This window comes from Chroicocephalus ridibundus, chromosome 10 (assembly GCF_963924245.1).
Source record: "Chroicocephalus ridibundus chromosome 10, bChrRid1.1, whole genome shotgun sequence".
Lineage (NCBI taxonomy): Eukaryota > Metazoa > Chordata > Aves > Charadriiformes > Laridae > Chroicocephalus > Chroicocephalus ridibundus.
This window is the reverse complement of record NC_086293.1, coordinates 6,525,893-6,538,139: the sequence shown is the minus strand read 5'-3', so window position 1 is coordinate 6,538,139 and position 12,247 is coordinate 6,525,893. Positions and strand designations below refer to the sequence as shown.

The following is a 12,247-nucleotide window of genomic DNA, read 5'->3' as shown; positions in this document are numbered from 1 at the left end:
CAGCACGCTGAGCAGCCAAGTGAGCTTTACAGTGTAACAAATCTTTAGAAGAACAAGGAATAAATCCGCCTTTCTTTCTTTTTCTGTTCACCAACCATGGTATCTTCAATGACCTACTTGTTTTTAAAAGTAATCCAACATTTACCATTACAATCTTCTTTGCTCCTCAAGTCACATAAACCCCCTGCTGTCTCCTCCTTCTCTATTTACCTGGCCTTACAGTCACAGCAGGGAACTGAAAATCTGCTCCCTGCCTCCTAGCTACGAGCAAAGGCTTCACTTGGGCATCCAGCAGATGATAACTAATGCTACTGCTTAAACAGTCCCTAGAGTGCCTCCTCTGACACAGACAAACATCTAGATCCTGCTACTAGTCCGAGACACATCACCCCACATTTAGGGAACTGCTCTGATAGAAATAGCCATGCCTCCCATTCACAGCATCTCTTCACACAAGCAAATCTCATGTTTCATTCAGACAGGATTTTTCTCAGTGCTCTTACTTACTATTTAATATTTATACTATGGTCAGCGTCCAAAAAGCATGACGCTATTGGTTATGGTAGGTGCTGAACAAACACATACGAAATCTGTCTTGGACGCTTACAGGTGTGAAAGGTCAGTTAGAAAAGGGAAAAAAGTCAATAAAACCTGGAGCCCAGAGAATAACTGAATCACAAGGACCGGACACAAATATAAATCCCCCAAAATGAAACAGAAATCCTCCAAAATATATCAAATCAAAGAGGAGATGGTCCACTTGCATCAGTTGGCATTGACCAGACCGAGAGCAACAGAAGGGAGAGGAGAATTCATAACCAAATTCATCAGCTTCCTGCTACATTTCCTCCTGAGCCTGTTCATCTTCCTTTCTGCCTTCATCCCCTCTGCTCTGGATACAACCTCTCACACCACGAGAATGCCTGGCTTATCCCTAAGACACAAAAGAGCACGGAGTTTTTCCAAGTTCATTGTATGCAGCATCAGCCAAATAAGCTGCAACGGATACAAGTGTTGGAAAGCTGCAGATCCCTGAAGGTTACCGAGATCTGGAGTCTCCCAAGAGACAGTTCTCCCCAAAAGCAGAGCCATCTCTTTCAACAGCGACAGCAAACCACAGCTTTAACAGCTTTACCCACAGCACAGGTCCTCAGCCTTTGAGCAAAGCTCTCCAATATAAGCAGAGCATCTGGACTTCAGTGAGGAAGGCAAGGCTGAGCTAATATCAGACTCCGCTCACTCTCCCTCCCTTACAATAACATTTTAACTCTAAATAATTAAAAGGAAATAAGTACCTACAAAGCCAGCAGAATCATTGCAGGCCGACAGGTCAGCATGGCTGGCTGTTTGAAATAAGGGGCCCATTCAAGTTATTCACATCAGATGTCAAAGGTGATGTGTTGTAATGAGAAACGATAAATACGCTCACTTAACATGCAAGCTCGCAGCTGCAATCTTCCAGGTTGAAGCCATGCTAGAACATAAAAACCACAACTGTGCCCTTGAGAAGTCACCTCCACCGTGTTCTCCCCACCTTCCCAAGCCCTCCTGCATTTCTACCTGCAGAACAAAGGAGACGTGACACATCTTATTGCTTCCTCCACACAATAACGCCAAGCATCTAAGAACAGCTTCCTGCTTTAAACCTTTTAGTACAACCGCTTATTTCAGCACTGCCAGTTGCAGGCTCCTCTGCAGTCCAGTATTTGGAAGCAATGGATCAGCCGCATGAAAAGCAGGATTTGGTAGTGCCTGATACCAAGCGTTTCCTTGGCAAACCTACCGGGAACAGAAACGTAACCTCAACAGCCTGCAGCGTTTCAAGTTGAGGGGACACTTGCAGCCTATAAATAATATTTACAATCTGAAACTTTGATGGAATATGTATGCTTATTTTCTATTGTTTTGTATCTCGATCAGCAGTACAGTTGCTTTTTCAGTTATCAGCCCTGCTCACAGGAGACTGAATCCCAGGCTATATCAATTCCCCTGGGAATGTAAAGGAAAAGAACCATCTGGAGAGAATAATAAAACAATTAACTTTCCATTAAAGAATAATCTATGTATGTTTTTAAGGAGGCAAACTTTAATGATCTCCACCTAATTATTCATCCCACATTCTGGCAGGGTTGGTTTGGATTTCGTCTTGCTTTGTTTCTGAACGCAGTCTGAAGGTAACGATTTAAGCTGGAAGGGACGTGGGGACCACACAGGCTCCTTCAGTTGGGAGGTTTCCAGAAACATCGACCAAGGTCTTCATCATTCCCAGGGGTTCATATGCCTGTGTAATGGCAACACCATCAACTGTAAGAGTTTCACTGAATATTCATGAGGATCTTACAAACGTGGTTGTTGACTGGTTTGGTACATCAGCTATGTTTTTGGACACGAAGCGCAGAGCAGCCCACTCAGGAGATGCATGCACCTGAACATCAGTCTGTTGAAAGCTGGGCTCATTTAACTTGTCACTGACAGCAATATAAATCAGAAATGACTCCATAAAACCCAACGGCAATCCCCTCTGATCTTGCTAACTCACCAACTAGCTGCAAGTATATTATCTTTACTAAGTAATTCTGTAAAGTGAAAAGGTTCAAAGCGAGGGCTTTAAGGACTATTATTATGCCTGTTACCCTTCTAAACACACACCCCTCCAAGGACCCGCTGGCTGTACACATGACGGAGAACAGCCCAGGCTGCACCACGCGTTCGTTATGCACACTTGCTCAGCTTAACCACCTGCCTCAGTTTCCCAGTGGATAGTGCTAATGAGCTAGTAACTGTGCATGCCTGCATTTCATTCCGGTTTACACAGTGCTTTCCAGCCGAGGCTCTCAAACGTTTGGAAAGGACCAAATATAGTTTAAGCTAAAATTAACTGGAACATAAATACCAGCATTCAACCACTTAAATCACTCCTTTAGGAAACCTACCTGGGACTCTGGGCTTTCCAGCACGAGAACTCGCACACTAAAGAGCTGGTAAATAGTGAGACAGTGCCCTGGCAATCCTTTGCTACTATTTATTGACCAACTGATTGAGATCAGGCTCTGTGACACAGTACGGGCAAGTTTATCCCCCCCAACCCCCTGCAAGCTGCTAAGTTTTATGATCTGAAAAAGTCATTTGAAAAAACCCCATAAACCTGGCACACAAACTAACAAACTAGTCACACCTGAGTCCTGCTGGAAAAAATCCCTGCCTCAGCTTTCAAATGTTGCAGAACATTTTAATTCACAGCTGCTGCATAAACGGAGCAAGATTTGAGCCTAAGAGTCTAAGGCAGTTTAGCCTCTGAGACTTCCAACCTGCTCTTCCCCTACAACTGTAAAAGCCCATCTTTCTCAACAAGATAGACAGATATAGATATACACGCACACACACATATATATGCACACCCCGATCTCTCAAAGCAGGGCCCCTGCATCTGCCGCCAGGCTGTACGCTGCATCGGCACAATGGCTCTGGTGCAGGATCTGCACCACCCACTGGAAAGGATTTAGCGAGGGGTGCTAACGTCACACACTGAGCAGCCACATACAGCTATAAATTATTCATACACATTACTCTAATTATGCAAATGTACTAAAAGCTGGAGCATATGTTTCCCTGACATCTCCCTGTACGGATGCAATATGGTTCTAGTAGAGAGAAAGAGTGAGAAGTAAGACGATGGGTGTAAAGAGACTAACGATGGGAGACACTGGCCCAAGCAAAGGGCGGCAGAGGAGCTCCCCCCGCCACCCAAGCCCCTGCAAGGCTAAGGACATTTAAGTGCTCCTCCTTGATAATATACTGTTGGCTTTGCACTCGGTGCTGAACAGAGTGCTGAGGCTGCTGAACAGCCCAGGCAGATTAAAATAAACCCAAGCAGTTTGGAACAGGAATGTGTTTATCTGGCATCGCACACTTCCTCTTATCAAACATGAGGAGCAGGGGAGGGCACAGCAATGGTGTGCGGAAGCAGGCTGTGTGCACGCTGGTACGAGAGGGGGAGGGAAAAGGGAGAAACTGCAAGGATCAGACAGATAATGCATGAGCTTGGGAGTCAAGAGCACGGAGCTAGGCGTCATCTCGCTGGGGTACAGCGTCCACACTCTCGCTCAGCCCCCGGACGGGCACTAGCTGTTGGAAAACTCAATTAGGTCCTTCCTCCCTTGCAGCATTTGGAAGAAGGCTGGCATTCCGCGCTGCTGCAGCAGAAGCAGCTGGCTGTGTGTGTTGCCCAAGCTTTGGGCTCAAACTCCTTCTCCCAGCTCATCGAGCGCAGTGCAGGCACTGGGCATCACTTGTCTCCCACTCCAGAGGCCGGCACTCACTCCTCAGAAGAAAAAGGCCAGATGCACTCTGCTACGGCGTTTTGAAGTCCAGACTGGGGATTATGGTACTGGATTGAGTATCAGAAGATTAGCATCTTATTCCCAACTCTGACATGTCTAAGGACCACGTCACTGTCCTTCTTTAAATGCCCAGTCCATCTGACAGGGCCCTCTGGAAGCAGACGTGCTCCTCAGACACTGCATGCAGAGCCCTGTGCAGGGGGGCTCCGATTCTCCAGCATCATTCATTTAAAAATCCCATAAACACTTTCCAAACTCTTCAGCCCTACTGAATGACCAGGTGAGTGTTTCTATACCCAGAGAACACAAAAGAGCAAATTAAACATCATGTAATATCACAGCTACTTGGAAGATTTCGGCTATGTTCCTATTATGCCAGTAGTTACCCAAGATCAAAAAAGTTGAACAGGAAACCTTGGCAGCTCCTTTGATGAGAGCACGTTTTACCTCCCAGTGCTGGTATTAAAGAGACTCTCTAGCTCTGTCCCAGCAGTCCTGTAAGGAATGCACTCCCACAGCCATGTGAAATACTCGGCACTGCAGAGACCCTACCACAGGAGGAGTGCTAGCGACTGCAGTAACGTACAAGGTGGATGCCACTTCAGCTCTTCAGATCCAAGCCAAAACTCTGCTAGTCTACTATTATTTTTAAATCCAAGTTCTTGTTTGTGCACAGCTCAACCACAGCTCCTCACCTGTGGCTGCCTCAAGTCAAGGTCGGCCACACTTTGAAAGCACGAAGTGATGTATCAGAGAAGCAGCACTGAGCAGAAGGGACAGGCAGGCTGCAGGTGATGCTGCGAGGCGGACAAAGGTGGGGACGCCTGCACAGATCCTGGTCACTCTGCCCCAAAACCTGGCCAGCAGGATTTGTCCTTCCCTTTCACAAAAGACCAGATGAATGAACAGCAGCACTTTTGCCAGGCAGAGATGCCAAACTGGCAAAACAAAGCTGAGAAAACAGCACACGATAACAAGCAAGAAGAAAAGACAGAGAAACGAAAAATCCACTGAAGTAAAATAAGACATTGATTACAAGGACCAAGTCCAGCCATTTCTGCTCTGCCACATTCAGCAAAGCCCTTGTGGGTAGCAGGCATGGCTGCATCCCGAAGGGCACCCTCTCCCTGGGCTCATCCTCCCTTCCGTGCAGTCCCACATGTTGAGGACCAAGCGTAGCTCACGCAGAAGCTCGCTGCCTGCCCGGCTCTGCTCTGGTTCACCCTGGGCTCAGGTTTGGGGCCATCTGGACCTTTATGAACTGTGTGTTTCCTCACCACCAAGGCCAGCAGTACTCACACCTTCCAGCCGTATGGCGGCGAGGCAGATCCAGACACTGTCTCTTGGCTTCCCTCAACAGCCCAGAGGAAAGGGCAGGAGGGGGCAAAAATAGCTTTCCAGACTGGAAGCTCTGTTCATCCAAACCCCAGGTCCAGCTCTGCCACTCACTCTGCCACTCACCCTGCCCCTGCGAACGCCTGTCTGCTGAACGGGGAGAGGCTTCATTGCCACCGTGCCATGCCTCCGGGTGAGTGCTTGTCCCTGCTACTGAAGCAGCCCTCAGGAAAGGCAGACAGAAAGAAGGGCAGAAAGAAAGACAGGAGCAGAGAAGGGAGCTCGGCACTTACACTGCTTAGTTTTTCCCCCATCTCATTCTGAAGGCTTTGGGTCCCTCAGTAATTGCCAGCAAAGGAACAAGCCCATTAACAGGCAGACACAGATAAAAGGTACTAGAAGAGAGGGAGGAGGTGGTCTGACCAGCCAACTGCTCACCTCAGGAGCCACAGGATCAAACACAATTTAGATAACAAGCCAGAGGAGACTTGCAGCCTCAGCCCGGCTATTGAGAAAGGAAGGTTTAATGCAACATCCAGGGGAAATGCTCAGCGAGGCACAAAACCCAGCAGCACACACGGCTCTGCTGCCGTCGGTTCCACCACGAGTGCCGGCACAGCAGGGCCCTGGTAGGTTGGGACAGGGCTGCACCAACACGGGAAATCTCTCTCGCCCACTGAGTCTACCCAGGAGCAGGTTTTGCCACACGCAGAAAACATCTAGGCTGGAAACACAACAAATTTGTCCACTTTTGACTAGAAGACTTTTACTTGTGCCAAAACGCTGGAAGAAACAGAAATTTAGTGCAGTGCAGCAGGAAATGTCAAAACCAAACATTTTCTTGTCCTGCAAAGTGATGAAGGGTCCACTGTAGCCATGAAGAAAGTCACTAACAGAAAAAGAATAGAAGTCAGGGAGCTGGGTTTTTAGTGTAATATTCCTTATTCTAGAAATTATTATTTAAAGACTTTTAAGCTACTCAACCAGCATTTTAGGGTTCCACATATCATTCTACCAGTCAGAGTTAAATTAGCAATGATTTGTGCTCTCAAATATTTCCGGTGAGCCACAAGGGAGGAGAGGACAGAGGGGCAAAGCAACATGCCATAATCTCCAAGTGCTGGGATTTGTTTTGAGACATGCCAGGAGCCAACTTCAATGGGCAGAGAATCAGCCCAGCAAGGCCACGGTCCTCTCTACAGCCCCAAGTCCACAGCATTCAGATCTACGTGTAGCCCCACCACAGCCCGTGTGACCAATGGGGACATTTGCACTTCAGTATTTTCAAGGTCTGGACATCAGGAGAGAAATGAGGTGGTGTCTCACAGCTGAAAGGCGAGCCCCTGGCGTGACACCCCTTTGCATCTCAGAGCTTCTCACCCTCCTCTGTAATTGCTACAGAACAACACTCCGCTTGAGCGAAGCAGCATCTGAATGGTGTAAACTTGGATAATCTCCCCAGGGGACGCACAGGAGATGACTGCCTGTCCACCCTGCAGGAGAGGAGGGAAGCGGAGGCAGCTGACATTTAGTACCCCAACTCTAGGAAATGACTGAAGAGCTAGAATAAAAATCATTCCTGGGTGGGCAGCACTCCAGCAAGATAAAATATTCAGCACTGTTATGTTCCTGGACACCATATTTCTGACAATAAATTTCATGCTTTGTATGCCACAACAGTTAACGATTTCAGTCAATAAACAAAGAACAGGTCCACATCCTTTCACAGCAACCCAAGGAAAAAAATATCCATAAGTAAACCTGACAAACCTCAGAGGAGGGTATTTTTATTATTATTTACCGGTCTGTCACTTTGATAGTCAGGCCTGAACTGGAAAGGGAAGATCCATTTCTGGCATGGCACCACCCCCAGCGCTTACAGGCTTCATAGACCCATGAGAGCTGGCAGCAGGACCCACCACCTGCACGGGAGACCCCACTGAGTTCAGAAAGACCAGTTTCACCTTTGGTGACACTGGAGCCCTTTTTCCCCCTAATTCTAACATCATTCTAATATCACTATGTACCAGAAGCCCCCCTCTGCAGACAGTTTGAATGTCCCAGGCTAACATGGCAACCCCAAAGAACATCAGCAAGTTTTGGCAAAAAACAGGCTTACTTGCCCCATTTTTCTTTATCATTCCTGCCTCACATGGATCTATTCCTACTTACTAATACACCTTTCTGAGAAATCCCAGTGGGTGGGATTCGCTTCCAGCTAGATGGACGTTTCGGCCCCCACTGCTGCTCCTCAGGCAGTAGCTTTCCGTCTCCTCTGAGCCTGCCCGCTCTGTGCCAGGGAGCACCGCAGCTCTGTGGGTTGGTACTGGACTCCAGCACCTGCATCCTGGTTGCAAGCCAGCATGACGATGGAGCAAGGTGAGATACAAAGTCCAAGTCATGCTCAGGTAATGCCCTTTACAAGAAGGGAAGCATGGACCCAGTCCCAACCTTAAGAATTAGTTGCCACCCTCTAAATTTCAAGTGTGCCTGCAACAGAATATGGATTTTTTTTTTTTTTAACCACATCTCAGAGTGGGTTACAATACCACTGTATGACATTAAGCAGCTCCCATCCTGCAACCCAGATGAACCCGTGTGCAACTGGTGGGTAAAAGGACTTTCTGCAAGCACAGCTCTGAATTCTTCAGGATGAAGCACATCAGCGAAGCTACGCGAGTTTGCATTAGCAAGTGATGTGGTCTTTAAGTGTCACTCACTTGATATTGCATTTGTGATTCAAACCTGAACTTCACATCCCACGTTCTCCCCTGGAGATCCACAGACAGCCTCTACTAGTCCTTTCTGTATGTTCCAGTGGTTGCATGTTGGAATTTTCAGTAGCTCATTTCTTGGCTTCAGGTGGTTTATACCAGATAGAATAATTGTGCACAGCTCTCTCCCTTCACAAGACGGTTCCAAAAAACCCCTTCGATCCCTCTGTAGTCAGTTTATCTGGTATTATTCCATTAAAGTGATGCACTAGCAGAAGAATTAAACGGAAAAAGAGGGAAGCTCTCTTACCTGTAATTGACTGACTGGCCAATAGGAGTCAAGTGCTGGCAAATTGGAGGTGTAATTTCGATTTAATTATGGCATTAAAAAAATTACATGATATACCTATTTAACATGCAAAGGAGCAAAATCAAAGCTAATAAGAATAAATTGTAAGAGAGGACATGTACAAAACCTAGTAGCAGTCTTCTTTTTTTTAAAATGTGCTCTGCTAAAGAGTATGCTGGCTGTTACGTCTATGGATTGCCTGGAAAACTTGCATCCCCAGCTCCGATTCTAAGACCCTGCCATCATGCAAAACTGCATCGCACAAATGCACAGATACAATCAAACATACCTGTTAAGACCAAAGCAATATATATGCTGTTCGTGCTGTGCATGAAGTTTGTATCAATCCAGTTGAAATGAATGCAAGCAAAGCCCAGATACATCATTCTAGAGCTCATGAACGCGAATGAATGGATGAACTACGAAGGGTTTTGCAAGCCTTCAGCTAAACTCATTTTAAAATAAATTTAAAAGAAAACAGTGCAACTTCTTTGTTTAGACAATGGGTTACAACCAACAGTATAAAACATGAAGAGTTCTGTTGAAGCCAGCATAGCTACTAGTGTAAGACAGAGAGTGAGAGGCCCACAAATCATTGTCATCTGAGAAGAACATGCCACTGCCATGAGAAAACACAAATACACCCCATGTTTTTTTCTGGGGGAACATATTTATCACGCTCGAGAAGCCTATTTTCTTTAGATTAACACCATAACCCTAATTTCAAGTTATTCCATTTCTAAACAGCTAGTCAGCACAACAGTGTTGGGAAGGAGAAACAGGGTTTTACTGGGAAGGGGAAACAGAGAGAGTCTTAAGGACCCTTTGATCCACAAACCTAATAAACCACGACGAAGCCATTCTGTAACCGCCCTAACCCAACCCGGAGCACTGCTGCCAGGAACAGAGGAGGTCTGGCTTCTGCCGTACTCAGGCCCTGGTGCTAAGTCAGGGAGCAAGAGGTAGATGCCAGATACCATCAGTACGGGTTTTTGGTTTGTGCACTGGGAAGCCGAAGCCAAACAAGAATTACATCTTTACCTGCAACGTATATTTAAAAACACAGAGCTTCCAATGGATAGTCAAATTATCCTTTGAACATTTCCTGCTTTGTCAACAGAAGTTCAAAATTAAAACACAAATTAAACTACCTTCAGTCCCCAGAGGAAAGATTAGTTGGATTTAAGATGCATTTAGTGTGTTATACAGAAAAAAAACACAACAGAGGTACATGCTCAGATAGCAGTGACATGCAGCCCGAGAGGCAGACAGATACAAAACACACTCACTCCCACACACTCCATGAATACATCAAATTGACCTGCAACCAGAAGCACAGCCAGCCATGACCCTGCACATGGAGTGAGCCGGGAGGGTGACTTATTGCAAGTGTTCACACAGGTGAGTTCTGCAGATGAGAACATTCATTGCCACGAGGAAGGCAGCACAGGTAAAAGACAGACAGCTTACCCCTCTGAGCTGTTGGACTCCACCAAATATCCTCATCACTCCATCAATCTCCTGCTCCAGCCTCCTGGCCCAGTACTGCATACTGCAAGAGACGGAGAGACAGCGAGAAAGAGAAAGGGAGAGAAAGAAAGAGAGAAAGAGTCAGAGCCCTGACACTTCACAGATAAGCAAGGCGACTGAAGGGAGAGGGAGGAAATCGGTGCCCTCAGCTAAGTTAACTGCGCCCCTTCTGCAGCGCCGGGTGCAGGCAGAATACCGAGAACATGCGGCTTTGAGAATTACGGCTGGGGCAGGTTATAAGGTTCAGGACTTCAAAATTTACGCAAAAGGCACCACAGAGAGAAAAGCGGGGAAAAAAGGTACAACCAAAAAGGCAAGGTATGGGGTGGCTTTTTTTTCCTTCTTACATAAACAGTCGCAGTAGGTAATTATTTAAGCCCAGAGTGATTAACAAGGTCGAAGTGCTGTGGCGTACAGAAGACAGCTTACTGCTTCAGCAGGGCTCTGTGGCAGAGAGCAAACACAGAGCCAGGGCAGGACCCGCGGTGCCTGTCCTTCTGCAGCCATGGACCATTGCTGCGGCACAGCAGAAGAGACCTGGGCAGAGCCAGGCGACAAGCCCAGGGCATCGAGTGCCCGAGGGCTCAGCTGCTTTGCACCTTCAGCTAAGCCCAGCCTGAGCCGGGCACCGGTTCTGCCAGGTCCACCGTGGGCAGAGCTGCCTCCTGGGGCGGCACAAAGGGCCAGGAGTGGCAGCTCCTTCATCCTGACCCCTGTAAGGGAGCTGGCTGCCAGTCCTTCCAGCACCCTCCTATATATTCAACAACACACATTTCCACTTAGAGCAATAACACCAAGTTGAAACAACAACAAAAAACCCTCTTTTAAATCCACAGAACTTGATAACTGTCCTTTTAATGAGATTTCCTGACTCTGGCCGCTGGCTGCGCAAATGTCAAATCTCCCATCTGACCTGGAAAAGCAATGCTCTATTGCCTCTGCACTACTCGGCACTGCCATCCATGCTTTTTCCACCACGACATTCATCCCTCAACGCTACACCAGAGAAAGGAGGAATGGAGCAGGAGTGGAAGGTAAGGCTAGCATCATGGCAAAGCAATGGTGGGAGGGAGTGGACCAGCTCGGAGGCTTTGCACTTGGCTTAGGTTCACAATGTGATTTCATCCCTCACGCAAAGAGACGTTCCCCAGACAGCCCACACACTCCCACCACCCACTAAACCATGGAAGAGGCTCCCTTGGAGATCAAGGAGCAGAAAAACCCAGCTAAGAAGCAAGGCCACGGAGGACTCTGAATTCTATGGCATGGCCCAAAAGGTGGGCAGAAATATCAAAGCAGAAAGATGCCCAAGACAACCGGCAGAACTGAGCTGAAGCATTGCTTGTGAGGCTCGGGGGGACAAAAGGAGGCAGAGGGAGGGACTGGCAGACAGACACGTGTTACTCACATAGGCAAAATTCATGCCAGTTAATAACACATGAGGCTGTGGATGAAAACAAGATCTAATTGCACGTGCCAAATCTTTTCTGCATATCTTATGCTATTTCCCACATTCCTGCAGAGGTAACACTGTCTCTTCTCCCCTGGGAGCCTGGCTGGGGAGGAGGAGACATCAAGGGAAGGAGATGGGTAAGGACACCTGCAAACCCACCTTTCTACCAAAGGAGGGAAAGCGAAGCCTTCAGTGGGACTGCCAGCGTAAAGATAACGGGTCACAGAGCTGAGTGGGGGTTTGGATTGTTGTTTGGATTTTTTTTCCCTTTACTAGTCAAACATTTTATTTGCAATCAAAGGTTTATTCAGGTTGTCCAAAGTTACCCATAAACCTTCTGAAGTATTTTTCACAAAAACTATTTATTTTTACACGTCATTCATTTAAAAAAATGCTTTGAAACACCAAGACTGAATTTTTTTAATTGCCTTTTTTCCCCCTCCTCCAGTTTGTCCAGTGAACTGAAAAAAAAAATAAAAAAAAAAAAATCAATGATATGCTCGTACTCGGCCACAGGTCTGAGAAA

At 47.0% G+C, this 12,247-nt stretch overlaps 1 protein-coding gene across 2 annotated transcripts in view; it reads right to left on the bottom strand.

The window, feature by feature from the left end:
• CACNA2D2 (calcium voltage-gated channel auxiliary subunit alpha2delta 2) overlaps positions 1–12,247 on the bottom strand; it is a 226,952-nt gene that overhangs the window by 190,922 nt on the left and 23,783 nt on the right. For both annotated transcript variants that reach the window (XM_063347779.1, XM_063347780.1), the window contains exon 2: positions 10,209–10,290. In XM_063347779.1, the coding sequence (XP_063203849.1) occupies positions 10,209–10,290 (82 nt within the window). The remainder of the gene's footprint in view (positions 1–10,208; positions 10,291–12,247) is intronic.